This window comes from Akanthomyces muscarius, chromosome 1 (genome assembly GCF_028009165.1).
Source record: "Akanthomyces muscarius strain Ve6 chromosome 1, whole genome shotgun sequence".
Lineage (NCBI taxonomy): Eukaryota > Fungi > Ascomycota > Sordariomycetes > Hypocreales > Cordycipitaceae > Akanthomyces > Akanthomyces muscarius.
In genome coordinates, this window is record NC_079241.1 from 1,101,083 (window position 1) to 1,127,647 (window position 26,565).

Here is a 26,565-nt window from a genome sequence, read left to right on the forward strand (position 1 = left end):
GCACTACATTTGGTCGCTGATGCAACACCCATGCATGATATACGAGTCGCAGCTGAACCATGGCCAGCCGTCCCCGCCGTGTTACACGCAGGAAGCGAGAGACGTGTACAGAATGTTCTTTACGACGACAAAAATGCGATCGCCAAGTACCGTGCGGACGATGTGTAAAGAGGGGCGTTGCCGAAAAGTGCACCGTGTTATGGGACAAGCGTGATGGTGAAGCTACTCATCGAGCCCAGACGCATATGTCCATCAGCGAGGGCGAGGATGAGTCCGTAACGGGCTCTCCCCAGTTTGGAGCCTCGTCGGCATCCTGGCGTTCTCATCCCCGGCTGCAGTATGTCTTTAGTTCCCCAACTTCCCCACAGCAACGGAAGTCGCCGGCTTGCAATGGTGGAGATTTTACGAATCCGAGTCCCGATGCAGTATCGTACGAAGACTATCTCGAAACTTTGTTGCCTTCGAGGCATCAAATCCAGTGTCTTATTGATTACCATGAGCTATATATGCTGTGGTACCATGGCTCTTATCACGGCCCAACGTTCCAATCCGTGCTTCGGAGTGCTATATTCAACGAAACGGATAACGCAAGTCTGGATATCGCACGACTAGACCTTCAATGGATGGCGCTTCTGCTTTCGATCATGGTTGGGAGTCTGGTTTGCGCCCCGAGTGCTCAGGTGGAGGAATGGGGATTCCACTGCGTCGAAGTGTCGGAGCTTGCCTTGGTTTGGTTCAAGGCGTGCGTCAACTGCCTGAACAAGGCCAACTATTCATCTAAACAGAGCATTTACTCTGTACAAGCCATAGCCACCCTGGCTTTGTCGGCACATATCCTCGACCAGTCTGCAGAACTCTCTGTGCTCCGCGGAGCTGCTACCCAAATTGCTCGGCGCCTCGGGCTGGACCAGCTCGAGCACAATCCCTGCCTTGACACCGCTACACCGACGTCTTCCGACGCGGACAGGCATAGGCTACTTCAGCGAGATACTGGGAGACGCTTGTGGTTTCAACTATGCGTCCAGGACTGGCTTCTGCTTCCCTTTGCAGAGAGCCACTTGATTGATCCGCTGCAGTTCACGGCTTGCAAACCGGCCAACAGGAATTTCCTGACCATGGACCTCATAGACGAGGGGTGTCCAACCTATGTCAGCTATACCAACTATTTGTTTCAGATTGCCAAGCTCATGGCCAAGCACCACGAGGCTATGCTCAGATCATCCACCCTGCTGACCAAGTATGAGCACACCATTGACTACGACCACCGACTGCGGACTCTTGCGTCCAAGGCCATGCCCAAGTACTTTGATGTCGGGAAACCCGTCGATTCTGCCTGGCCGGACTGGATTACATGGGCGCGCCGCAGTTTGACCGTCTGCTTCGCGCACAAGATGATCATGATTCATCGGCACTTTTTGCGCAAAAGTTTCGAGGTTACTACGTTTTCCGCAACCCGGTCTACGTGCCTAGCAGCGGCGAGAACAATCCTGAAAGAAGCACAGACCAGAGACATGGACGGTCCGACTATCTGGGTTGACGAGGCGTATTGCGCTTCGGCCGGCGCTGTTCTTTGCCTGGATTTGCTTCACCGTTCGCCGACTGACGGCCTGTTCCAAAATCATGCAGATCTCGTGCGAGAATGCATCAGCCGGCTGCACCGGTACAGCTGGGGCAGCATCGCCGCCCGAGGGGCCCGAGTGTTGGAATTTATTTTGGATAAGATAGAGACTGGCAAACCTTTGACTATAGACGCCGAGCTCTCACAGGTGCTGCAGATGGTCGGGTCTGAACAGACGCCGAACACGGACGGCGTTAATGAGGCCTGTCTTGTCGATGTGTTTCCCCCACCAGCTGGCATGAGTAACAAATTTCTATTTGGAGAATTATTTCAGATTAGACATCAGAGTTGAATGCCCAACTCCCAATATTAGTACTACGGTGTATCACAGTTATGTATAGACAAAGGCGGCATTAAGACGATATGCTGATAAAATAATATCATATACTTGAGGCTTGCGATAGCAAATTTTTCGTGCGCATGAGCAATCGTATCATTAATCGTGGATCGGATAGTGTGGTCGGCTTCTAGAATGGCCGATATCTATTAGATATCCTGATTTAAAGAAGTCGCCCGCAGTCGCCCGACAGTGTGCACAATCAACGGGACCGCCAATAAGACAGGCCGTGCAATGCACAATAACGCAGCTTCGAACTGGAAAACAAACCGAACGTTACGACACGTTATCACGAAAATGGCTTATGCGCTACACTGTCTAGGTCGGGTGGTGCCTAATTCGTACGACAGATTGGCTTCTCCGATTTAGATAGTCAGGCGCACTGATTGCCACCGCCAGTCGTTGCTCAACCATTAAAAGTCATCCCATGCAACGGGAAATTAAAGTTCAAAGGCTGCTCCGACTCGAAAGTATTTGAAAAGGAGCGCAACGCAACGAACAAGTTGACCCGTAGTCCAAAAGCAGGCAAACAGTCTACTCTGGCCCCTTCTCCAATACTGCAAGACGAAATCGCATCGAGCAAAATGTCTACCACGAAGTACTCCGACCGCGACATCCCAAGCATCTCTCTGGCCAACTTTGACCAGCGCATCGACGACATTACCACCCAGCTCGTCGATGCCGCGGAAAATGTCGGATTTTTCAGCATAGTCGACCACGGCATCGCACGCACCGATGTGGACAAGGTGTTCGAGTCTTCTGCAAGCTTCTTCTCCCTCCCCGACGACGTCAAATCGCTCGTGCCATTTTCACCCACCGAGAATGTCGGCTGGGAGAAGAACGCCCAGATTCGGCCGTCGACCGGCGCCTGCGACCGCAAAGAGTCGTACCAGCTGCAGTTCAATAGCGGCATGGAGACGCGATGGCTGCCCGAGACGACCGTCCCCGGCTTCCGGTCCACCGTCACGACCTTCATGTGCCAGGCCCAGGCCGTGTCAGAGAAACTGATGGTCTGCTTCGCGCGCGGGCTAGGCTTCCCAGACAACTTCTTTGTCGCCGCGCATGACGTTAGCAAGGAAGACTCGCAGACTGTCGCGCGTCTATTGCACTACTTTGCTGCGCCAGAGGCCAGCGACGGGCAGATATACCACCGCGCCGGGGCCCATACGGACTGGGACTTTATCACACTCCTATTTCAAAAGGCGGGCCAGTCTGGGCTAGAGATTTGCCCTGGTCGCGAGGCAACGTCGACTTTTGGGCAGGGCGACGTTTGGACACGCGTCGAGCCCGCGGCCGAATCCAACGCCATTATCTGCAACATTGGCGACCTGCTCATGTCCTGGTCTGACGACCGCTTCAAGTCTACGCTGCACCGCGTCAAGGCTCCATGCGAGCCGGGTGACTTTTATGGAGAGAGGTACAGCATTGCCTTCTTCAACCAGCCGCGCAAGTCGGCGGAGATTCAAGGTCCAATGAGGAAGTACCCGCTGGTGACGGGTGCCGAGTTTACGCGCAAGGCGATGGAAAAGAACTTCAAGGCCGTTTTGCAAGCAAAAGAAAACTTGGCGGTTGCTGTAGCCTAATTAGTTCCCCGGTAGTTATGGAGCACATGGTAAATCTCAAGCTGAACCATCACTAATCTGCCGCTGAGAGCACGGTGTATGCAGGCTGATCCTTCAGAGCGCATGTACGAGCCCGTCTATTCGTCCACGTAGCTGCTGATGTGAAAAGACCAGTCAGCCACAAAGAGCCATGATTAATACCCACACATGTGCATATTCATTGTATTTACCCAAATGATGAAACAACAAATGCGCAAAACCCCGCCCACCCCTCGCGTGCTTTGGCATTCACCCTTCACGTTTCGTTACACGGTAAATAGCAGTATTCGCTCCATTGATGAGATTTCGTTCTTTCGAGACAGCTCTAGCGAGCACAATTGCACGAATTTAGGCACATTTTACCCATCGTAAAACGTCATGGCTGAAGCGCTCATTATCATATCTGGTGTGCTGTCGGTCGTGGCTGCAGTCGGCAGCGTGTATGATGCCACCGAAGACGAAATGGGCCTATTGCCTGACTTCAAAAAGGCAGTAGCACTACTTCCTCTTCTCTCAAGCCTCCTCGATGGTATGGAGAGATATGTCAACGAGGAAACAGGCGACACCAACATTGCGGCTCTCACACCTGCTCTAAAAAGTTGCAGAACGAAGGTTGCACAGCTGCATCAAATATTGGAGAATGTCGTTCCAGTAGAGGGCGAGTCCTGGACTAGACGAAAATTCAAAGCTTTCCGAGCAATCGGCAGAGGTGGCCGCGTGAAGAAGCTGGTAGAAGGACTTCTGAAGGACCTACAGCTCATAGCGGCGAAATTCCCTGAGGATGTTTCACTGATAGAACAAAAGAACTTGACAAAGGCGATTGAGGAAGTGAGCAAGTTGAAATCATCCTTTCCTGACTTTTTTGAGGAGACGTCCATCTCTGCACACTATGGCAGTGCCGCCGAGGATGTTGATACTGGATTTGGAAGCCAGTATAACAACCACATCACAGGCCGCCAGAACAATGATCCGGACCAACAGTGTATCGACACTAACCTCGTCGGTAAGCCCTTTCAGCCTACTCCCTAAAGTTAAAGCTTAATTGAAGCAGTCCATTCGTTGACTGAAGGCTTTTGTGTGTTTTATGCAATAGCGCTGACCCGTGAACTATAATTCAGACTCGTTGACTCGTATAACTTTCGGCGATAGATATTATCATTTTCAAGCGGGGAATGTCACGTTGACAATGAGCCTACCAGCAGACTTCCACCATCTTCCTGGCAAAGGTAAACTTCAACGACGCTCTAGCTCCCAATCCGATATCTAACGAACGAACAGAGCGATCAGAAGCTTCGCCATCGATTGGGCCCAAGATGAGAATCAGCCGTGACGGCACGAAACTAGAGATGAAGAAACGTACGGAAAGCCTCTGGCTGCGTCCACTATCTTGGACGGAACAAAAACCACTCGAGAAGGGCAAGAGTCCTAGCAATGATGTCACGGGCGACTACACACTCTCAATTACAGACGGACTGTCTGTTTATACAAAAGGTACAGCTGCCGCGACCGGGACGGCTCACCAACAACTAAAAAAAAATTCCTTAGGTTATCCATATCGCCTGTCGACATTACTTAAACTCGTCTTTCCCGTCCGCGCCATTGTCCATACGGTGCCACCAGTCCCTCCAGGCCAATCCAGGGTGCGATGGATTTGTGTATGAAGTCTTCGATTAATTAGTGGCTGTTTATCTCGTCGCTGATTTTTTACAGACTTGTGGGGAAGAGCTGTATGATGACTTTACTGAGGTGATAGAGGGCTCTTTGATTGGGTTGCAAGAACGATTACGCAACCAACCCAGGGCGGAATCGTCCACCGAGGTGCCGAGTACTGCTGCCAAAATTTTCCAAAGCTTGCGAGAATTCGCAAATTCCATAACACCGATGCTTCAGCGCACTGTTAGCCAGATGACTTCCTTGGTAAGACGACCGAATGGACTACCTCTCCATAACGACAACGATGCCGGACAAGCTGCGCAAGTCCAACAACCGCCGGGAACATCGTCAGCCGAACATTTTCCAATTATTCTCCTTTGCATCAGCACGGGTTCAAACAGTACCTGGCTCTTCCAGGAGCTTCTTCAAAATGTTCATGATGACTCTAGGTTTTTCCACTTTCTTCGGAGCCAGTATTCCAAACACCGCAGACGCCCGTCCTGGCTCTCCCTCAAAGGGGTCAGCAAGGTCTCTTTGACTCGGGTGAGTCTCCCCACCTCTGCACGCCCACAGCTGTATACCCGAATCATTTCACTAATAGACATGTAGTTTCGAGTCGACGAGAACCATTTTGCAGATGTACATCACCACGATAGCCTTTGCAGCAACAACTGCTCATGTCTTCCCCCATTGGAAAAGGTGCAGGCAAAGGAGTATCGCTGCAGCCCGGCGCCCGAGATCGACCTTGGCTACTTTCCCCCGATCGGGGCAAATGCTCTGACGCACTACTTTCAAAGGCCACACGCGTTCAACACGGCACAGAAAACTATATTCAACCAGGTCCCCAAGCGAGGACAGGGTGTGTTGAGCATCGGCGCAGACGAATGGCAGCTAGGATGGGGTATACATATCGCCGAGGGCTGGCACTGGCGATGGATATACTTTATTATCGTGGTCCCTCTGCTTCTTGGAGGCTTCATTTTCGGTATTACATGGTCTGTTACAAAGGGCGATATTCAGTCCGCATTTGCCATTGCCGCTTCGTGGATGGCTCTGGCACCCGTATTACTAGGCTACATTGCCGTCCGTGACTTGGATTAATGCAATGCAAGACCTGGATTTTCCATTGAAGACCTCTTTCGTATTGTTTCGAGAGAGAAAAACCTCATTTTGGCGCCACAGAGCCACATGGAATGCTTTTTAGCCGATCGTACAGTCCCTATCAATATTCGTATCATCAATGTGACGTACTTTTTATTCAGCAATTAGCCCGGCAAGTCCCAGGCATGCGCCTGTTTCCAGCAGTTAATGAGCCTCAACAAACGGCATCGATCAAATTGCTGATAGGTTTGCGCTGTCTACATTCAGCCGTAAATCTTATAAGAATAACGGCCTCAAGTTTCCTTTGCACGTAAATTGCCCTGATGTTTGTTCAAGCACCGTGAAGATGCTCGCTGTGGCGCATCGCTAGTCCAGGCAGAAGCTCCCATCCCCACCTATCGCAGTACAGCTTCACCACGCGCTAACTACCACCCTCAAAGCTGAAAGCTCCAGACGAGTCAGCACGGTTTTACCCATTGCGGCGTCACAAGTCTATAAAGCCACCCCAAACCACCGTTTCCAGAGTCGCATACCATCACCACACATCACATTCCCGCTCTCAAGACTCCAAGCCCTAAAATGACCGACGTCAACCCCCTCCGCACCGTCGCCGCCATCTCCCTCTTCACCGAGGACCTCGCCGCGTCCAAGGACTTTTACACGCGCGTGTTTGGCGCCTCTGTGCTCTTCGAGGACGCCGAGTCGTGCTCGGTGCGCTTCAACAACGTCATCCTGAACCTGCTGCTCAGCAGCGCCGCCGGGGAGCTCGTCGGCGAGCAGTTCGTCGCGGGGCGGGACGCCGGCAACCGCTGCCAGCTCTCGGTCTGGGTCGCCGACGTCGACGCAGAGATTGCGCAGCTCAAGGCCAAGGGCGTCGAGATCCTGCTCGGGCCGGAGACGAAGCCGTGGGGGAAGCGCATCGCGTCGTTTCAGGACCCGGCGGGCCACAGCTGGGAGGTTGCGCAGGACGTGTAGATGGATGGCATCCAAAGTTTAAAGTGAAGACAGAATCGAGGGGTACCAAAGTGCGCTGTCGCCGCGGGGCTGCAACAGCAATGTGTTGTTTTCTGGTTCAAGCACACGCGATTCTTTTATCAGACAAGAAAACGTCTTCATACACAAAACATTCAAGATTTCATCAGGTGCCAATTAGGGATTCAGGAAAAGACGCGCACCGTCCTTTCATGTTTCGTTATGTAGCAATAAGCCTCCTCCATTAGGTGGGCATCTGTTCCCTTTTCCTGTAAAGCAACCCCCCTACTCCCGTCGTCGTACCCGCGCCCATTAAAACCGAGGGCGTTGTGTATCCAAGAAGACAAATAGCTCGTACTCGCATGGTCGCATAGACAGCGGCTCGAGGGTATCTTGCGCATATAATCCCCATTAAGTAGAAAAAAGAATTTGAAAAAAAAAGCAGTCCAAGGCGGCGTTCAAGAAACAGTTTCAACTCCTTGTCGACCCAACTGACCATGTACAATCATTAAGTAGTTAGGTACAGGCGCGCAAGCTGCGATTGCGACCGGGAGGCACAGCGTCTGCTCTGCCTACCTGATGCGACCGCGCATCAGGGCAAACGACATTGGCAATGCGTCCCGCGATCCCAGCTGTCGCGTTCTTTGCGGTTGGGAGTAAAAGGTGTCGCATTCTTTAGACGCGCGATCCGCCGCGCGAGGCCAGACCCTCAATGACAGCCAGAGCGGTGGCAATGGCCCAGATGAAGAAGCCAAAGGCGGTGGCGGCCTGGGCGACCTGGCAGCTGTGGACGCCGTGGCAGTGGATGGGGATCTTGGCGGCAATGGCGATGGAGCCGGCGAACCAGAACATGGCGGTGATGGCGAGCAGGGCGAGGCCGACGATGCCGTGGTAGAGGCTGGAGAAGGCGCGCTTGACGAGGCCAGTGTAGACGATGACGATGAGGGTCCAGAGCGAGTTGAACAGCATAAAGTTGAAGCGGGATTCGTGGCCGTGGGAGATGCTGACGACTGTGAGGTGCGCGGGCGCGCGTTAGCTGCTTTGTTCCGTCGCGGTGCGATGCGATGCGATTGATGCGCGATTGGAGGCGCGCGCGCAGAGGGTTACGTACGGTAAGCAGTCAGGCCCAGCTCGATGATGAGAAACAGGACCAGGACGGCGTGGACAATGGTGGAGATGCCTTCCATCGCGACGGTGTTTTTGGGGTGTTGTTTCTTTGGTGGATGAGGCTCAGGATGCTATTCGGAGTTGGAGAGCGAGTGTTGCACGAAAAACACGGGTGCAAGGGAGAGGAAAGGGTTTCGGTGAGAGGAAGCTGTACTGGTAATTCTATGTAGGACAACAAACGCAAGGTAGGGGGGGGGGGGGGGATGAGGGAGAACTTAGGTAGACACGACCTGGACGACTGGACTGGACTGGACTGGAATGGGTTGCAGCCGGGCCGGCGCTGGGCTGACGCAAGGATGCGAAGCAGGTTTTTTATTTTCCATATTTTTTTAGCGCCCTGGAGCTCTCACTTTCCGGCTCCGGCAGCCCCTAATTAGCTTTCCCTAGGGGGCACAGAGGGGGGGCCGCAGTGCCTGTTGGAGCTGGAGCTTTCCCGCAAAGTGGAGAGCTAGAGTAGGCGCTAAACAGCTCTGCGCCCGATGCGTGAGCCTTGGAAAAGCAAAGAAGGTGGTGCACCATTTCATTTGCGCGTTTTCGTGCGCAAGTCATTCAAATGCAATTGATAATAATTCGCATCCGTGGCTGGCAATTGTTTTTATCTATTTATAAATAAAAAAAGAAAGAAAAAAAAAAACCTGACATGTTGCCGGTGCATCGTCGCAGCCGGTGTTGCACGGCTCGCAATGGGCCGGTTCTGCTTCATCAGCTCAGCACGCGAACCGAGCCGTGCGATTTCTCAAACCGGAGCAATGATTGACGTCACTCTTGCTTCTTTTCTTCCCTCTCTCTCTCCGAGGTGCCAGGCCAGTGGGTCACGCTATTCGCAGCTAGCCTCTAGCCTCTGTGGGCGCTGGCTCTCTTTTGTTAATTCCCGTCCATTGAGCCTGAACGCCTGCTTCAAGACCTGCGACGTGCATTTGTTTGTCAATTCCATGAGCGCTTACCATGCAGTGAATACGGACTTGCAGCGTTCGTGCCGTTGTTTCGAGATGGTGCAGCGATCTGGCCCAGTCCCCCTACACCCACCTCGAAACAAAGCAAAGTTTCCGCTTCTCGCCCTTTTTTTTTTTTTCTTTCACGGCGAGCTTAATGCCGGCTTCGCCCACTCTCAAAATCAACTAGCCCTGCGACAAATCGTAAGCCCAAGCTTACCCTTTGGGTGTGTGGTTCTTCCCATCACCGGGAGCAGACCGAGCCACAAGGCCACGCGCGATTCCTTCCCGATTCGCCCATCTCTGGCACACACATGCTCCCAAAGGCACGCAGGGTCCGGCTCGCTTGCAACAGCACAAGTGCATTAAGCCGATTTACAACACTTGGGCAGCGATTGAATCTAGTTGCTCTGCCCTGCCCACACCTCTCTACCCGCAACACGTGCTGCACCTCCTCTGGTCAACTTGCCGCCTGCTGGCTTGGCAGGTTGCACCACCGATTGACATGAGCCTGTCGAGTTTCTTCAAAACCCCCGGCTGTGGCTGACGATGACGTTGCCCAAATTCTCACCCCCCGGCACCGCCCATTGGTGAGGTCATGCCCAGCAAAAAGTGGCTTAGCGTTTTTACCTCTCTCTGGTGCAGGGGTTTCCCGCCCACGGCCTATCCGGAGCCTGCGGATCAGAGGCCAAGCCCATTAATCAATCGGGGGCGGGCAATCGTCGTAGTCGCTAAACTGGACTCGTTTTCGCATTAGATTTGCAGCTTGGGCTAACGTTACGACTTTGCGGCAACTCCCGTGCACGTACGGATTACTTCAGCGGAAAATGGGATCCCAACGACCCCCACAACGGGAGTAGCAAAACAAATACGCCGATGGCTACGCTGTCAGTGGCGAGAAAAAGAAAGAAATGCATGAGGCGCGCTCGTCATGTGGGTTTGCTCTGGTCCTCAACAAGAAGATGAAGAGTTATTGATTCACCAATTTTCAATTTCCTTGCTCACTAGGTTCCTTGCCAGCCCAGAGTCCGTGGCATAAGCACTTGCAGAGCTCTCCGCCCAGTGACAAGGGGCACCGAGGCGCCAAAGAGACACGCCGTCTAGTAAACGTAGTGACTTATTATATCTTCCATCTTTTGTTATAATATCCTCTCTTTTAGTAATTCTTCCATCGTCTTCTACTTTTTCCACTTCTCTTCTCTTATTCTTACATTTTCTTTCTTTTGTTTTCGTTCTCTTTTTTTCCCGCTCTTCTTATTCTCCCTACGTCTCTACGCTCTCCCACTTTTCCTGTCCTTCTTGTTTTTCAGACACCATGGGTCCCTGCCGAACGTTTGCAGGCTCATTCATACAAACAGCAACCTCGGCCTCGTGCTCAGGCCGGAACATTAAATTCCTTTTAGGATAGTACTTCAAAGTAACAGGCATTGTGCGCTTGTGTGAATGCGTGCATGTGCGTGTTTGCGTGCGTGCGTCGGTGTGTGTGTGTGTGTGTGTGTGTGTGTGTGTGTGTATGTATAAACCAGCAACATGTCTACAGTACGTTTGTTTACATGGCCTCACGATTGTCACCCATCTACACTCTTGAGTCGGCAAGAGCGCAGCTAGCGACCATGCATCCTTGGTAGGCTGCGTTACTTTGGTGAGTATCTTGCCGTCTCTGGGGGCGTCGACCTCGTTGGCCTGGTCAGTAGCGCCAGAGACGCCGTATGTCGTACACCGGCCTGGCACATTGGGGGGCCGCAGATATCCAGTCGCATGGGTGTTTTAAGAGGAGAGATAACTATAGCACAAAGCTAAATGGAAGAAGAAAAGAGAGAAGCCAGACTGCGGTTGGGTTCTGTTCCAGTCCAGCGCAGCAGCTCCGGGGCTCATGCTGTTGGTCGGCTTCGCCGCATTACACAAGTACTGACTAGTACCCAAACGCCACCTATATATCTAGCTCAATACCGTAGTACATGTCTGCTTTTGTGCGTATCTACTTTGGCGTGTATCTACCATGTTACGAACCCATCTACCCACGTGCCCACCGGGGGTAGACAACTTAGCCTAACGGCCATCACGAAAAGAGGGCGAAAAAAAAAAGTTAACTGTTGTCTTTACAATCCCTGCATAAAAGTACTGCAATATAGAAATGAATATTCCCACCAACATAAATCAACCTACTACACCTTCATCGTCCCTTTCGCCATGTCGACACCGTCCGTCCCCCCCACCACAAGCCTCGAACGCAAGCGCAGTCACTTGACCATTGCCGACGTCAAGGATGGCTACACTACACGGCCCTTGTCAAACCTGCTTTGGAATCAAGAGTTCTTGACGTGCTATGGCCCAAACGGCTGCCATACCGTTTGTCTAGGAGATACCTTCAAAGACGGTCGGTATAAAGTTGTTCGCAAGCTGGGATATGACAACTCATCTACCGTCTGGCTCGCTCAAGACACCTCGTACGCCTTTTTTCGTCTTATCACTTTAATCCGTCCTGTTCGTCCTGTTTCTTAACGCTAGGCAGAACCGATACCTTGGTGGCACTCAAGATACGCATAGCCCACGAGAGCGGCAGCACCTCGAGGCGTGAAGTCACGGCTCTCGAAACCCTGCACGCCAACAAGGCCACATCCAAACTCTTTCCCGTGCTTTACGACGACTTTGTCCATAATGGGCCCAATGGTGCCCATCGATGCATCGTCATGCAGGTTCTTGGTCCTTCGCTAAGACTAGTTATTGAAAGCTAATACGATGAGCGCATCGACCCAAAGACTTGCTGCGGCTGGCGAGGCAGGTTCTCGAGGCCACGGCCACATTACACGAAGCCGGCTTTGCCCATGGAGGTACATCAATCGCATTACGATTCTTTTTGCATCCTCCAATACCATTGCTCCCACCCCCTCCTTTTTTTCGTTCGATCACTGCATCAACATATGGAGCGATATCGTTAGAGAGGTGTTCGGGCTGGCTTCCACCATTTCAGACCTCGATACCAATAATATTGTCTTTTCCATTCGTAACATGGCAAAACTCTCCAACAAAGCATTCGTCAAAAAGCTCGGCAAGTTGGAAACGGCGGAGCTGCTACGTGCGGATGGATCGCCGCCAGACGACTACTTGCCGAAGCAGCTCGTCGGTGCTGCAGAGTGGGACGGCTGGATCGACGAGGACGAAGAGGACATCCGCCTCATCGATGCGGGCGAGTCATTTCGCGTCGGCGACCGGTTTCCGAGCAGTAAAGACCAAGGTGGTGTATTACGCCCACCCGAGACGCTTTTCGAGGAGACTTTTGACTATCGAGTTGACCTCTGGCGTGTTGGCGATGTTGTTAGTTTAATCTTGTCACCCTCTTGATATAGATAATGACTAATGCATAGGCCCGATGGACTTCTTTTTGCCAGATTTATTGCCTTCTTTATGCGTCATGTCCCTTTATGTATTTGGGTCATGACTGCCATCTAGTCGACTCGATGATTGACCTCATTGGGGCGCTGCCGTCTGAATGGGAGCCACAGTGGCAGCAAATCCGCGAAGCCTCGGGCTGCCCTGTCGAATCTTGTAAGTGGCTCTCTTTCCTCTCTCTTCCCTTATCGTCTTTATACCTTTACTGCGTGTTTTTTCCTTCTTCTTCTTCTTCTTCTTCTTCTTCTTCTTCTTCTTCTTCTTCTTCTTCTTCTTCTTCTTCTTCTTCTTCTTCTTCTTCTTCTTCTTCTTCTTCTTCTTCTTCTTCTTTTTCTTCTTCTTCTTCTTCTTCTTCTTCTTCTTTCCCTTTTCTTGCGATGCTTGTTCTCCATCGAGAAAGTGATAGTTGATACGACTCTCAGCACGCGACGCCAACCCGACCACAACAGAACTCGAGACAGACTTTAGGGAAAGAGTACCAGAGCCACAGCTCGCGGTGCTGCTCCCCGTCCTCCAGGGTCTCATGCGTTTCCGACCAGAGGACCGAATCTCTGCACGCGACGCTCTTGCGCTCCTCGACCAGGGTAATAGCAAGGACGCGTCAGGCTCAAGTGGCGCAGACGAGTCGAGTAATGAAGCGGAGTTGAGTAGTGAGGAGGAGTCGAGCAGTGAAAGGGAGTGAAAATCGGAATCGGAGAAGACAAGCTGACTTTGGCGCTTAGTGTACCTGATTAGTTATAAGCGGTTTCTTTTTTCTTAATTTCTTAGATGAATATCTAAATAATTTCAGTGGCTATAGTCAAGAGCCAAGTCTATCTTTAGTTTGAAATCCGTCAACTCGGCCAACTCGCCCTTGACCTCACACAAGCACACCGAGGAGCTCATGATATGCAAATCGCCACATGCCAGATTCCCAAGCCGATCCCAGGACAGCCAAACAAAACCGCCCAGGATTTCACATCGAGTAATCACCAGTCGTTCACCACCACGCCCATCTCTAACCAGGCATCCGTCAGCCCCTCGCGGATCGCGTGCCCGACGGCGAAGCGTTCCGAAATCGCATCCAGGATGCGCAGCACCCGCGCGCGCTGGTCCCGGCTTGCCCACACCGAGCGCGCCCCCGCGATGCGCAGCGGGAACAGAAACAGCAGTGGCGACAGAGAGCTCCTCTCGAGTGCGTGCTCGGTGAGCGCCAGGATCGTCGCGACGTGCCCGTGCACCGTCTCTGCGTCAAACGTCGGCACTGCCAGCCCGAAGCGTGTCCAGTGGTGCATCTCATAGTCAAACTCGCCCGAGAGGTAGATGCTGATGGCAGCCCAGAAGAGCCTGGTCAGCAAGCTACACTCGTCCTCGGTGTTGACGGGGGATGCGTCACGGCGGCTCTCCGCCACCTGCTCATCCGCCAGGTGGGCTTTGTGCCATGCATTTAGCGCCTCTCGCAGTGCCATGCCCGTGCTGGCAATATCGCGCGCATCATCCGGTATGCCCTGGCTGGGGTTGTCGTCCTCGGCGTTGCAAAAGCGGTTTGCTCTGCGTCCCCTTCGTTAGCATCCTCCCGTCCGTACAAGATTGATCTGCGCACCTATATCGTAAGTCTGGACAGAGCAGCATGATATCGACCAGCGAGTCCAGCGGCCGCCACTCCTCTGAGAGGCCACCGTCGGACCATAGCCTCTGCGACGCCTTCCTCCACTCGGGCTGCGTCAGGAATGACCGGTCGTTGAACACAATTGTCCGGCACACCTCAAACATCTTGGCCTGTTGAAAGATGCGCGCTCCCGTCGCCGTGTCGCAGATGGACGGTCCCGATGCCGCCAATCCCTTGGCAGTCCCGTGCACCATGTGCTGGAGCCATCCCATTCCGCTGTTGTCTGACATGAGCTGGCCTCGCTGGTAAGCATATGATCAGAACCCATCGCAAGTCAACGACCTACCTCAAACATGCCGAGAAACAGCGTCGTCCATAGAAGTGCCGTTCGATTCGAATCAGACATGCCATTCTGCTGTCTGTCAAGACTTTTTCGCAGTCCGATAACGGCTTGCGAATACAAAACATAGCTCGTATAAGCGTCACCTGCATGACGGCTTTGGCAAGGCGAGCCCAGCTTGTACGCTTGAAGGGCACCCAGAGCACGTATCGAGTTGAGAAAATAGGGCAGCCTCTGCAGTTCACCCATCCGCTTCACATCATCTGTAAACAAGCGAGTCTTGCCGCTAAAGCTGTTGCGCTGCGCAAACACGTCAAAGTAATAAAAGTATCGCTCGTCGTCCATAGCGGGGCTCGCCCGGGGCGCGACCGGCCTCTGCCGGACAACCGACTTGGCCGCCGGGCTCCTATGCCTGCTGCTGTCGAGGATAATAATTGGCACGTCGGTGCTGGCGGCCACGTAGATGCATGACTTGCTGCTGCGGTTGCAGTTGGCACAAGGGTGCGCCCCCGAGCACTACAGGTTGCTGTTAGCATTGATGGAAAGACGACACTCCACTCGCGACAACGGCGCCCGAATAGGAAGCTCCCCGGACCCATGGCGTTTTAGGTATCGAGAGCGTACCTTGAGATGGCTGGCTGCACAGCGTTGGCAGCGCGATCGCTTGCGTCTGCCGTCAAACGGACCCAGCATTGGGGGCTTCATGGCACAACTACCCTGCACTTTCATGCGGATGCGGGGAGTAACTGGTATTGCGAGACTTTGTGCCGGTATTCAAATAAAACTGAGTCTCTGGTTAGCAATCCGTAGCATCAGGATTTCAGCTCTATCTCGTAGCAATATCACCGGCTGCAGGACACTAGTTGCGATGGAGATCGTCCTCTCAGGGCTGAATCCGAGCAATTCTCTGTGAACGCGCGGCCGAGTATTGTCTCCCGATCAAAGCTCTCGCATAGAGCAAAATCTAGACAAACATGATGAATATGTGCAGCGTCCACGGCAGTCGTCGGCAGGCGGCCATCGGGCAAAAGGGCGAAAGGGGATAAAGGCTGTGCTATATTTACCTATTCAGCCGCAATGGAGTCTGACGATGCTCGCAGGGTCGGTGTTTTGTGGTGCAAGTTGGCCGTGCCCCCACCGGAACTGAGGATGCAGCGCCGCTTTTTCAGCACGGCCGGCCTGACTATTGTCTGTTGAGCAGAAAATTATGAAGAAATGTCAAAAAAAAAAAAGACAAGAAGAAGAGATGGAATCAAATTAAAAATTCGCAATGGCCCGCGATTTGTTCGTGTCGCCAGCGGATTGCCTAACTATTACACGACAGCAACAACGTCCACGATCTTGTCGCCCGCTAATGCTGAGTCTAATAACCCACTAACTTGCAGCTCACAGGAGCTTCCGTCGGGGAAAGTGGCCGAGCGCCCGCGATTATATCATGCGAGCAAACCCTCACATAATTGAGATCTATGAGAGCAAACCATGACGTACTAGTAAGTCAGAGTCTCTCACATGTAGCTTGCTATTCTCTACCAGTAAGTTTTGCTGTTACTGTTACGGACTGGGCGAACTGTCTATGGCCGCAAAGTGGCACGCTAAAACACCCAGTTTAGCCTAGTCTGATACTCTGTATTCTCTTGGCGTTCGTGGGCGAACCGAAAAGGGAAACTACCTCGCGGTGCGGAGACTCGGAGCGGCCTACCGCAATGAGGGCCGCGACAGCCCAACATGTAACATATATCCTCTGTGGATTAAACATGGGATCAAGGTGGCTCATTTCATTCAGCTGAACTCTGCTGTTCCACTACATGGGCAAGTTTTGGGCCATGCCGCGTGAATACTGTCATTTCGAGATGCTGCTTCGTAAGCTCTTGGTTTTGGTCCACCACTGCTGCAAGGCTGCGAATCTATAAAACTGCAGCAGTCCGCATACCTGCCACCTTCCTTGATAGAACCAGTATTCACTCCAAAGCTCTTCAAACAATTCTCACCATGCGATCACTCCTTTCCCTTGTCTCTCTGGCGACAGCCAGCACCGCGCTCCTCGTCCCGGGTCCCAGCGGTCCCTACGCCGTCGGCTTCAGCACCTTGGTCCTCACCGACAGCAGCCGCCAGGATCCCTTTGCGCCGACGCCGCAGAAGCGTCGTGTGCCCATATCCGCCTACCTACCGGTCGATGTGAGCAAGAAACCATGCCGCAAGCAGACGCGCCCGTACATGACCCCCGCAGTGGCGGCGTACTATGACCAGGGCGCAGCGCAGCTGGGGCTGGCCAACGACACCTTTGCCAAGTTTGACATGGAGTATTGCAATCTCGAGAAGCTGTGCGGCACAAAGACGGGCGGAAACTTCCCGCTGGTTCTATACGACACCGGCGTCGGTCCTCCTCGCAGCCTGTACGGCGCAAGGGCGAGGGATCTTGCCAGCCAGGGCTACATTGTCGTGACCGTCGACCACCCCTACGACGCCGAGGTTGTCGAGTTCCCCGACGGGTCGATCGTCAAAGCAACCGCCTTCAACGGCACGGAGGCTGAGATTATCCACTTTCTCAAGGTAAGGCTTGCCATATATTAACCTGACAAAGACGAGGTCGTAGTGACGCTAACCACAAATATACTACAGGTTCGTGGTCAAGACCTCTCATTTGTGCTCGCCCAGCTGCAGACCAGTAGCGTGCACGGGAAGCTGCTCGCGCACTACCCGTCCGCCATTGACTTTTCGCGCACCGTCTCTGTCGGGCACTCGCTCGGTGGCGTCGCCTCGGAGCTCATCGCCAACAGCGAGCGCCTCGTCCGCGGCGCCGTCAACATGGACGGCGGCATCCGCGAGCCCGTGCTCAGCGCCGGCGCCACCAAGCCCACGATGCAGTTTGGCCGCGCCGGCCACGGCGACACGGACCCGACTTGGGACGAGTTCTGGCCGCGCCTGCGCGGGCCGGCCGCCGAGATTGCCCTCGCCAACGCCACCCACGGCACGTTTACCGACGCCCTGACGCTGGTCGGACCTCTGCTGGGCAGCCTGCCCCCGGCGGTTGTCAAGGGCGTGCAGCAGGAGCTGGGCACCATCGATCCCAAGGATGCTGAAAGGGCCATTACGGGGGCGTTGGTGGCTGGATTGGAGTTTGTCTTTGAGGGCCGCTCCGAGGGGATTGACAAGATTCATGAGCACTATTCGAGCATCGCCCTCGTGAGAAGCCACCTTTAAGAAAAAATCGTCAGCCATCTTGCTTTTGAAGAGTAGTTTAGTCTGAGTAGAGAATGCTCTGCGTCGGCAGCTTATCAGTTGAAAATAAACACAACTTTTCACGGTGCCTCCTATTTCCTGTAATTGGCCTTCTTTTTGTGAAATCTGGCGTGAGATCTTTCCGAGACTTGGATTAGATTCTTGGTAATATTTGACTAAGACGAGCCCCGACACAACGAGGCTCGGAGGCGTGTCCGTGGACCACTGAGGGCGCTGTAGCACTCCACTGGGCTGCATGGGATGCCCCTAAAACGGCAACCTGCAGCCCACTCCGCCGAAAGCCCAGGCATAAACTCCGCACCGTTGATTTCGTGTAAGTCTTTCTATGTCTTTAAAAGTCTTCACTGAGCCAATTGCATTCTCGTGGCTTCATTTGACATCTTTTACCCTTTCATTGTCTTCTAGCACTCGCTAATCAAGAAGACAGAACCATGGCGCCACCCAAGTTTGACGTCACCGTTGAAAAGGAGGGCAGTATCCTCGGCTTTTTGTCTCGTCAGTGGAATGTCATCCCCGAAGCTGTCACAGATGTCAACCTCGCCGGCAAGACGGCCGTCATTGTCGGAGCCAACTGCGGTGTCGGCCTCGAAGTGGCTCGCCAGTTTCTGAACCTCGGCTTGAGCACGCTCATCATCGGTGCCCGTAGCAAGGAAAAGGCCACGGCGGCCATCGCAAATTTGAAAATAACTTGTGGAGATGATGCTTCCATTCAGACATGGCCAGTTGATCTAGCCTCATACGATTCTGTCGTTTCTTTTGCCCGCCGCACAGAGACCCTCGACCGCATGGACTACGTGGTGCTGAATGCGGGCATGTGCGCCACCACGTTCAGGATCAACAAAAGTACCGGTCATGAGGAGACAATCCAAACCAACTACCTCTCTTTGGCTCTACTAGCTGCTTTGCTGCTGCCCGTTGCAAAGGCGAAGCGCGGTGCCCAAGGCGGAGCCCCAACGCGCATCACCTTTACCTCGTCGGATGTAGCCAGCTGGACGTCCTTCAAGGAAATGTTCCATATACCATTGCTTCCGGCTCTGGACAGGGGGGCTGCCGACTTGACAGACCGAATGATGGTATCCAAGCTTCTTGGGCAGTTTTACATTGCGGAGCTCGCCAGCAGAGTGCCGAGCTCGGTTGTTACCATCAACTGCGCGACGCCCGGCATGGTGCACGGGACGCAGTTCAACCGCGAGGTGGACAAGACGTTCGGCGGTAAGCTGGTGAAGCCTCTACTTCGGCGTCTTGGTTATACTGCCGAGGTTGGTGCGCGCAACATCACAGACGCTGCACTTCATCACGACAATGAAGCCACGCATGGCCAATATCTCTCGACCCAGAAGTTGAAGCCGTAAGCTCGCCAACGCTTTCAATTGCAATTACGTTGCTAACTGACACAGAATGGCACCAATAATCTACACTGAAGAGGGCGGTAGAATCTCTGCCCAGCTCTGGCAAGAGACCATGGCGGAGTTTGCTTTTGCCAACGTGGAACACATCATTAACAGTATGGGCGAAGAAATGTAAATAAATGATACGTCTCATAAAAAGGCGTTGGGCATATTGCTTTGTAAACCTGTCGCCAGCCTCATCAAATCTCAATCGTAAAATAGACACAGAGCTCATGTATATGTACAAAGAAAGGTCACTCCCGTCATTTTCACCGGTCTAGACGTCGATGCCGAAGCAGTTGGCGTAGAAAGTGGCAGTGGCACTCCAGTCCGAAAAGACGGCGAAAACGCCAACCTGCTGCCAGAGAACATCAAGAACCGTGTAAATGTCGCCGTCCGTCTTGAGCAGATCCCTGACGCTGTCGTAGTAGTAGTCGCCGCTGGCCTTGATTTGGGCCACGGGCGGGGAGCGGTCCAGCGACCAGGTGATGATCTTGAGGCCGAGCTCCTTGGCCTTTTTGGCATACTCGCTCGCGACAATCTTGCCGCCCTCGGCCGTGACGAGGTACGCAATGGGCGGCGCGACAATCTTGACGCCGTCGGCGGCGTAGGTGGTGAGGTTGGCCGTGGCAATCTCGACGGTGGCGGGCTTGTCGCCGCTCTGGTCCAGCAGGACGGCCTGCTTGCCAAAGTCGGGCTCGTTCTTGAGCAGCCACAGAATGTCCGAGTAGAGGAAGCTCTGCACCCAGACGTCCTCGGGCGCGACACCGTTCTTCTTGAAAGTGTCGATGATTTGCTGCACAAAGACCTCCTGCGTGTAGTCGCCCTCAAACGGCATCGGCACCATGGGCGTCTTGATCTCAGGCGTGAACTTGAGGCCGAGCGACTGCACGAGGGTGATGTGCTCCTCGAGCGTCATGACCTTGGCGCACGTTGCGTACAGGTCGGAGCGCCACGCGGGCGTGCCGTGCAGGTAGTCCTCGGGCGTCGTGGCCGTGGCGTTGAAGCCGTCCATCTTGGCGCACAGCGAGCGGTACTCGTCGACGGTCAGGTCGCTGGTGCAGCACTCGACCTTGGCGGGCTTGCCGCCGGCCGCCGGCTGGAAGGGCGTCTTGCACTTGGCGTTGAGCTCCGGTATGGTGACAATGTTGGTCGTCGTGTGCAGGTCGCACTGGCTGTGGCGGCACACCAGCTCGCGGTCTTTCGTGAAGCTCACGTCGCACTCCTGGATGCCGGCGCCCATGCGCGCGCCGGCCAGGATGGACTCGCGCGACTCCTCGGGGATCAGGAGCGTGCCGCCGCCGCGGTGGCCGATGGACCACGTGCTCGGCTTCATCTCCCGCTCGGTGCAGGAGCTGAGCTTGGCCTTGAGCGGGCCCGGCGCGAGGCTCTCGACGAGGTAGTACGGACGCGGGCCGAGCTCAATCTTCTTGATGGGCTTGACAACCCACGGCGAGCAGGGCGAGGCCGAGACCTGGCCAATGGCGACGAGGCCGGCGAGGATGGAGTTGGTGACGTGCATTGTGAGTTGGGCAACTGTCTCGCCAAAGTTGAATCGACGACAATGGGCAGGCTGGCTTCGAGCTGTTCGAAACCTCCCGCGGTTCGGAGAGCTGCCCTCCGCCAGCTACTTATAATCTGCCTCCCGGACCCGGCGAAGCTCAATGACTAGCGCATGCACGTTGTCTATCTGGTGGGACGCAAGCAAGGATGCAAACTGGTGGGCCGCAGACAAGGATGCAAACAGAACCAGTCCAGCGAGGCGCCTTGGCAGGCCGGGGTTGTTAAAGTTTGTAGTTTAAGCCAACCCGTCCATGTGCGCGACAAGAAAAACGCCGCCTCCACGAGACTTATCAGCCGCATCAATAAAGTGATTTTTGGAAAGTTCTTCTCAGGCCCAGTTTCCTCTGCTCCCTTTGCCAGTACTCCTATTTCCTTCTACTTTTTCCATTTCTCATGTCTTTCCTTTACCCGCGCCGTGACTGTTAGCCACCTGACTCTTTTTGGTCATCCGCCTGCTCATCACAAGCGCGGCTACAATGTCGGGTTACACTCGGGCAGTGCAAACCGATTCTGTGGAGAAAAACATTCTAGAAAATAATTCGAGTGGATTTGCAAATAGCCATCATGGTGGGAATTGCGGCGCTACCGAGTTTCCTCGCTTTGTCCAACCGCTGTATCGTTGCTATGCCAGGCCTAGTTTCGGTAGGCAAAGCCCGACCTATCAGTACACGGGGCCCCGGAACTCCGGGCCTTTGACTAATTAGCGCTCCCCGCGAATTGGTTCTCACTACCTTTGTTGATTTGGTTCGGCCAGACTTGCAATTGAGCTGAGAAGCCAACCTCGCCATATTTTGGATGCAACGATTCAGCTACTGTTAGCAGATACGCAAATGATGTGACGCACGCTTCTCTTGGCATAGTTACACGGGCATATCAACACGCCCGCCTTATTACAAGGTGTGGCCCGCTCGTGGCTTGAGCCTTATCGACCATGTGCGTGGAGAAGCGGGAGGTCGGGGGCGGCGTGCCTCAACTGCCGTCCATGATTTGTCGACCATCAGATACGGTTAGATTTGGTGGCAGAACACGTTTAATTCCCTCAGCATCTGGCCCTGTCAATAAAGTAGATGAAACAGCCAGGTTCAATTCGACCGAACTTTTTCCTTGACAATCTCAATTGCGTTCCACGTGGTGCGCCACTAATATGCCTGCAAAAGTACCAATAAACAGACCGCATCCCAGTTGCTGTCGCATGATCATGGCTGGCAATCCGGCCCTGTCAATAAACAACGTGTTACCGACGAGTCAACTAATCAACACCAGCCCCTCTTCACATCACAGTTCATCTTTACCCGCGTTCTCAGAGTTATGCAAGGCATGCAGGCCTTGAATCGTGGCGGCGAGTCGAGTAAAAGCGGGCGCATCCTCGCCGAGGCCCCAGGCGAAAACTCCACCAAGCCCCATTGATCCTACCAGCTCCGTCATTTTCTCCTCAATGGCCTCTACCGTGTCGAATGTCCACCAGCGATGCTCATGCTCGTCCCAGTATCCGTAGCTACCGTCATCAAAGTACTGACCGTCGCTCAGAGCCCTTGAAAATGATTCGCCTAGCTCGTCGGGCACCGTGTCATGCCAACTGAAGGCGGCTGTCCTACCAAGGTCACCTCCTGTCTCTGGGTCCTCGAGTAGCTGCGTTGGACACCCCAGGACGTTCTCTTTGCTGCACTTTTCCGTCATAACCCATTTCACATAGTACCCCAGCCCAAGATTTGCCATGCTCCTAGGAAGCCCCCGGTCGAGATACCGCTGCACGGCTGCCTTTGTGTCGGCTATGCCGCTGTGATGCTTTACTACCTTATCTCGGCGATTGATAAGATCGTAGGTCATGATGTTGATGAAATCGACTTGGTCCACGATTTTTGGCACCGTATCGGCTGTAAATGCGATCAAATCCCGCTCTAATCCAGGCACAGCGATTGAGAGGATCTTGTCACTACCTAGGGTCTCTCGAAGTTCCTTCAAAAGCAGATGATAGGCGTCAATCTCCCACTCGCGTTGATCGTTGGGAATGATCCTATAGTCGTCGCGATTACCCCTTTTATTGTTAGTTTGAGTCCGCAGTATGATCAAGGGCCTTACCCGGGATATTCCCAGTCTATGTCGATACCATCTGCCCGTGTCGTCTCCACCATTCGCTTCACATTTCTTGCCCAACGTCTTCGGCTTGGAGCATCTTGCGCAGCTTCTTCGAAGCCAACCGAGTTACCCCATCCTCCGATCGCAACCAATATTTTTGTGGTAGACTGGAAGTATTGTCGCACTTCCTCGACAGAGGTGAAGAGCGGATAATCGGCTGGGGGTGGGTCAAGGTTGAACGTTTCGGAGCGCATGAACGCGAGAATAACATGCGTTATGCCATCCCTCAGCTCTAGGCTTTCGGGTAGAACATTATGCTGCCTTTTCTCCCCCTTAGCCTTGAATGTTCTATCCAAGTGTAAATATCAATATTAAGCTTACCCTGTTAGATACATAATGCACCGTAGCGAGTCTGGTGTCGCAGCTGCCATGACCGATACTCGGAAGCACATGAGCCACAACTGTATAGCCGATTTCCAGAACATTTCGAATTGTCTTGCTGTATTCCTTTCTTCAAAAAGTGATTCAAACTGCTATTTTCGACTTTTGTGCTTCTATAGTGACAGAAGGGTTCCGGCCGATGCAGCTCGTTTGCTGGCAAGTGCAACCACAGTGCTTTTGGAGTCGACTCTGTCCTCGCACAGTACGGCGGCCCGCAACGGAGCTTGGCCGCGAGAAAAAAAAGTTGCCGAGCTCGAGGCAAACGGTAGCGGCTACAGCCTTGCGACAAACAACGAATTTCCCAATTGCCTTTCAAATAATAACGTTGCTCCTTGAAATCTAAACAAGGCATCTTGCCTTGAGGAGCTTCTTCCGCCCCCCACTACGCCATGTTCGAGAATTTGTGCACGCTGCCGCTTCATGCGGACGTGTTTGCGACAGCTCTCCATCCCTCCGAGCCACTTCTTACCGTCGGCCTCTCCAATGGTCATGTGCAGACATTTCGCTTACCGCCCAGCTCTTCGGCTGATGAGAACGTCGATGAAGACACCAGCGTGCTAAGCGATGGTAAAGGATACTTGGAAACAACGTGGGAAACTAGGCGGCACAAAGGAAGCTGCCGCGCTCTGGCCTACTCCCACGATGGTAGCGGTATGACCCCCAATCGCTGGCAATAAAATCATACATGACTGACGGATGGGTATAGCAATGTATTCGGCCGGTACGGACGCAGTTGTCAAGTACTTTGACCCTGAAAACGGCAAAGTCATTTCCAAAATGGCCATCCCGACCACCACAACACAGCCCGACGCGCCGACATTGCTACACGTTTTAAACCCTCAGAGCTTGCTGCTGGGCACCGACTCTGGCGCGCTACATATTGTCGATCTTCGGGACGGTCGCCCTGGCAAGAAGCCGGCGCAAACCCACTACCCCCACGCCGACTATGTATCGTCCATCACACCGCTGCCGCCGAGCGAGGAGAGCACCAGTGGCTTCTCCAAACAATGGGTCAGCACCGGAGGCACCACGCTGGCCGTCACGGATGTCCGTCGCGGCGTGCTGGTCCGCAGTGAGGATCAGGAGGACGAGCTTTTGGGCGCCTGCTTCGTCCACGGCCTGGGACCCAAGAAGATGCGGGGCAATGGAATGGTGGCGATTGGCTCTGGCTCGGGCATCCTGACGCTGTGGGACAAGGGTGCCTGGGACGACCAACAGGAACGCATCATCGTCGATGGAGGCAAGGGTGGAGGCGACAGCATCGACTGCGTCGTCAGTGTGCCCAAGGACCTCGGCCTAGGACAAAAGGTTGTTTGCGGTGTCGGCGACGGTAGCTTACGAGTGGTGAATCTGGTAAGCCGCGAGGTTGACCGTTCCATAAACCTGAGGCACGACGATTTCGACGCAGTGGTCTCGCTGTCGTTTGATTGCGAGAACCGCCTCATCAGTGCCGGAGGCCGCACCGTCAAGGTGTGGGAAGAGCTGTCGGAACTTCAGGCAAGCAAGAACGAGAACGCCGAGGAAGGTGAGGAGGATGAGGACGACGAGGACGAAGAGGATGAGGTTGAGGAAAAGACCCCGAATTTGAAGCGGGCAGCCGAAAGCGACAGCGATGACGACGAGGCTGATGATGATGACGACGATAGCGACGATGACGACGGCGTTGAGGAGATGAAACAACGTGCGAAACGACGCAAGGAGGCGAAGAACAAGAAGCTGGGACCCATGGGCGCGCATGGTATTATGGGCTTCAGCGGACTGGACTAAAACACGGCGGTGACCTCTTGTTAATTTTACATGTTTTCACAATAGAGACGATACCATGACACTATATGGACGACGGACTAGTTTTGCAAAATTCAGATGTTTCGGGTTCTTTGCATATGCTGAGGTTGTTTTGTGTACATAGGATATAAAAACTAGAACTAGGTAATGGTCATGAAAAGAAAAGAAAAGAAAAGAAAAGAAAAGGAAACTGGTATATTTTTCCCCTGAAACTCAGTCGCTCGCAAAAGGGAAAGTGAAACAAAAAGAAAGCATGCAAGATAGGAAACGGGAGGTAGAAACATTATATGCCTGGCAGCTGCATGAAGCTCCATTTGGATGAAGGGCTTTGAGCATCATCGTCCGGCCGTGGTTGCCGACCTGAATTGTTGGCAGGGATGAAGACGCGTTTGGGGACAGCAGCCGTCAGTTCTTCATCGTATATGATGACAGTCGGCTTGACTCGTTGTCTGGCGTCACGACTAGCGACGCTCACAACGCTTTGTCTCGAGCTGTTCTTGCTGCCGCTCGTGCGGCTCCTGTTATCGCTCTGCGGGCTGCCGATGCTGTGCCTGCTGCTACTTGGGCGTCTAGAAGCGGCCGCGCTCGCCGCACCGCCGTCGGGCTGGCCGGTCGGGATGGGAACGTCGCAGTCAAAGAGATGGAGGACTTCGGAGCCGCTGTACGTGGTGGGGATGCAGATGTGCGGGATGGATTTGCGGATGCTGACGGCGCGGGCGAGGCCAACAGCCGAGGCACCACCAACGCTGATGACGCAGTCTCGCTCCGTGACCCTCTCGACGGCGTCGTCGACGATCTGGGCCTTGACGTTGACGACGGCCGAGTCGAGAATTTGCGAGTCGAAGTTGGGGATGAGGTTCTGGATGTGGCGGGCCGTGGCCATGCGCGAGGGGCTGACGACAATCAAGGGCGACGACAGGCCCAGGCGGCCCAGTTCGGTTGGCAGACGGACAATGGTGCCGGGGCCGTAGACGACGCGGGAGGATGGTGCGGCGGACGAGGGCGATGGCGGCGGCTTGGAAAAGGAGGGCTGCTTGCCGTGCGTCCGTCTGGGGTCATGGCGATCGTCCCTAGCCGCCCGCTGGCTGGAAGAGGAAGACTTTCTCGACGAGATGGGGGATGGGGCGCTGCTGCTCGTGGCCGTGCGATGGCTGGCGGCAGTAGGGCTGGTCGCCGTCGCCGCCACCCTTTGTGACATGGTATTCATAGATCAGCCAGCAGCACCACTCCATCGGGTCTTGGGCTGGGACGGAAGATGTGGATGAAAGGATGGCGGGAATGATGACGATGAAAGCCCGGCGAAGATAAACGATTAGGCGAGATGGCGATGGCGATTATATGGCGGATGAAACCGGGCTTATGTGTGGTGTGTG

General features: G+C 53.9%; 13 protein-coding genes across 14 annotated transcripts; 8 read left to right on the plus strand and 5 right to left on the minus strand.

Moving 5' to 3' along the window:
* Positions 1–59: 59 nt before the first annotated feature.
* LMH87_005297 (uncharacterized protein) lies at positions 60–1,910 on the plus strand (the record flags this gene model as incomplete). The annotated part of the gene is made up of 1 exon (XM_056202988.1): positions 60–1,910. The coding sequence occupies one exon, from the start codon at positions 60–62 to the stop codon at positions 1,908–1,910; it is 1,851 nt and encodes a 616-aa protein (XP_056058491.1).
* A 629-nt stretch (positions 1,911–2,539) lies between these two features.
* On the plus strand, positions 2,540–3,538 carry LMH87_005298 (uncharacterized protein; the record flags this gene model as incomplete). The annotated part of the gene is made up of 1 exon (XM_056202989.1): positions 2,540–3,538. One exon carries the CDS (start codon positions 2,540–2,542, stop codon positions 3,536–3,538), a length of 999 nt encoding a protein of 332 aa, XP_056058492.1.
* A 396-nt stretch (positions 3,539–3,934) lies between these two features.
* On the plus strand, positions 3,935–6,310 carry LMH87_005299 (uncharacterized protein; the record flags this gene model as incomplete). Its single annotated transcript, XM_056202990.1, has 7 exons — positions 3,935–4,559; positions 4,675–4,782; positions 4,835–5,047; positions 5,102–5,211; positions 5,267–5,283; positions 5,701–5,752; positions 5,819–6,310. The coding sequence occupies 7 exons, from the start codon at positions 3,935–3,937 to the stop codon at positions 6,308–6,310; spliced, it is 1,617 nt and encodes a 538-aa protein (XP_056058493.1).
* A 579-nt stretch (positions 6,311–6,889) lies between these two features.
* LMH87_005300 (uncharacterized protein) lies at positions 6,890–7,285 on the plus strand (the record flags this gene model as incomplete). Its single annotated transcript, XM_056202991.1, has 1 exon — positions 6,890–7,285. The coding sequence occupies one exon, from the start codon at positions 6,890–6,892 to the stop codon at positions 7,283–7,285; it is 396 nt and encodes a 131-aa protein (XP_056058494.1).
* A 672-nt stretch (positions 7,286–7,957) lies between these two features.
* On the minus strand, positions 7,958–8,469 carry LMH87_005301 (uncharacterized protein; the record flags this gene model as incomplete). The annotated part of the gene is made up of 2 exons (XM_056202992.1): positions 7,958–8,292; positions 8,394–8,469. The coding sequence occupies 2 exons, from the start codon at positions 8,467–8,469 to the stop codon at positions 7,958–7,960; spliced, it is 411 nt and encodes a 136-aa protein (XP_056058495.1).
* Positions 8,470–11,571: 3,102 nt separating this feature from the next.
* Positions 11,572–13,453, plus strand: LMH87_005302 (uncharacterized protein; the record flags this gene model as incomplete). The annotated part of the gene is made up of 6 exons (XM_056202993.1): positions 11,572–11,828; positions 11,894–12,101; positions 12,164–12,212; positions 12,353–12,696; positions 12,771–12,927; positions 13,194–13,453. 6 exons carry the CDS (start codon positions 11,572–11,574, stop codon positions 13,451–13,453), a joined length of 1,275 nt encoding a protein of 424 aa, XP_056058496.1.
* A 286-nt stretch (positions 13,454–13,739) lies between these two features.
* LMH87_005303 (uncharacterized protein) lies at positions 13,740–15,428 on the minus strand (the record flags this gene model as incomplete). The annotated part of the gene is made up of 4 exons (XM_056202994.1): positions 13,740–14,301; positions 14,354–14,652; positions 14,706–15,215; positions 15,324–15,428. The coding sequence occupies 4 exons, from the start codon at positions 15,426–15,428 to the stop codon at positions 13,740–13,742; spliced, it is 1,476 nt and encodes a 491-aa protein (XP_056058497.1).
* A 1,260-nt stretch (positions 15,429–16,688) lies between these two features.
* Positions 16,689–17,900, plus strand: LMH87_005304 (uncharacterized protein; the record flags this gene model as incomplete). The annotated part of the gene is made up of 2 exons (XM_056202997.1): positions 16,689–17,249; positions 17,319–17,900. The coding sequence occupies 2 exons, from the start codon at positions 16,689–16,691 to the stop codon at positions 17,898–17,900; spliced, it is 1,143 nt and encodes a 380-aa protein (XP_056058498.1).
* A 470-nt stretch (positions 17,901–18,370) lies between these two features.
* LMH87_005305 (uncharacterized protein) lies at positions 18,371–19,463 on the plus strand (the record flags this gene model as incomplete). The annotated part of the gene is made up of 2 exons (XM_056202998.1): positions 18,371–19,287; positions 19,337–19,463. 2 exons carry the CDS (start codon positions 18,371–18,373, stop codon positions 19,461–19,463), a joined length of 1,044 nt encoding a protein of 347 aa, XP_056058499.1.
* A 141-nt stretch (positions 19,464–19,604) lies between these two features.
* LMH87_005306 (uncharacterized protein) lies at positions 19,605–20,849 on the minus strand (the record flags this gene model as incomplete). Its single annotated transcript, XM_056202999.1, has 1 exon — positions 19,605–20,849. The coding sequence occupies one exon, from the start codon at positions 20,847–20,849 to the stop codon at positions 19,605–19,607; it is 1,245 nt and encodes a 414-aa protein (XP_056058500.1).
* Positions 20,850–22,165: 1,316 nt separating this feature from the next.
* On the minus strand, positions 22,166–23,451 carry LMH87_005307 (uncharacterized protein; the record flags this gene model as incomplete). Its single annotated transcript, XM_056203000.1, has 4 exons — positions 22,166–22,764; positions 22,828–22,925; positions 22,970–23,287; positions 23,348–23,451. The coding sequence occupies 4 exons, from the start codon at positions 23,449–23,451 to the stop codon at positions 22,166–22,168; spliced, it is 1,119 nt and encodes a 372-aa protein (XP_056058501.1).
* Positions 23,452–23,796: 345 nt separating this feature from the next.
* On the plus strand, positions 23,797–25,174 carry LMH87_005308 (uncharacterized protein; the record flags this gene model as incomplete). The annotated part of the gene is made up of 2 exons (XM_056203001.1): positions 23,797–24,058; positions 24,114–25,174. 2 exons carry the CDS (start codon positions 23,797–23,799, stop codon positions 25,172–25,174), a joined length of 1,323 nt encoding a protein of 440 aa, XP_056058502.1.
* Positions 25,175–25,475: 301 nt separating this feature from the next.
* LMH87_005309 (uncharacterized protein) lies at positions 25,476–26,399 on the minus strand (the record flags this gene model as incomplete). 2 transcript variants are annotated; one of them, XM_056203002.1, is made up of 2 exons in its annotated part: positions 25,825–25,851; positions 25,902–26,399. In XM_056203002.1, the coding sequence occupies 2 exons, from the start codon at positions 26,397–26,399 to the stop codon at positions 25,825–25,827; spliced, it is 525 nt and encodes a 174-aa protein (XP_056058504.1). The 2 variants fall into 2 exon arrangements, with proteins under 2 accessions (XP_056058503.1, XP_056058504.1); XM_056203003.1 differs by having other exon boundaries at positions 25,476–26,399.
* Between the last annotated feature and the right edge of the window lie 166 nt (positions 26,400–26,565).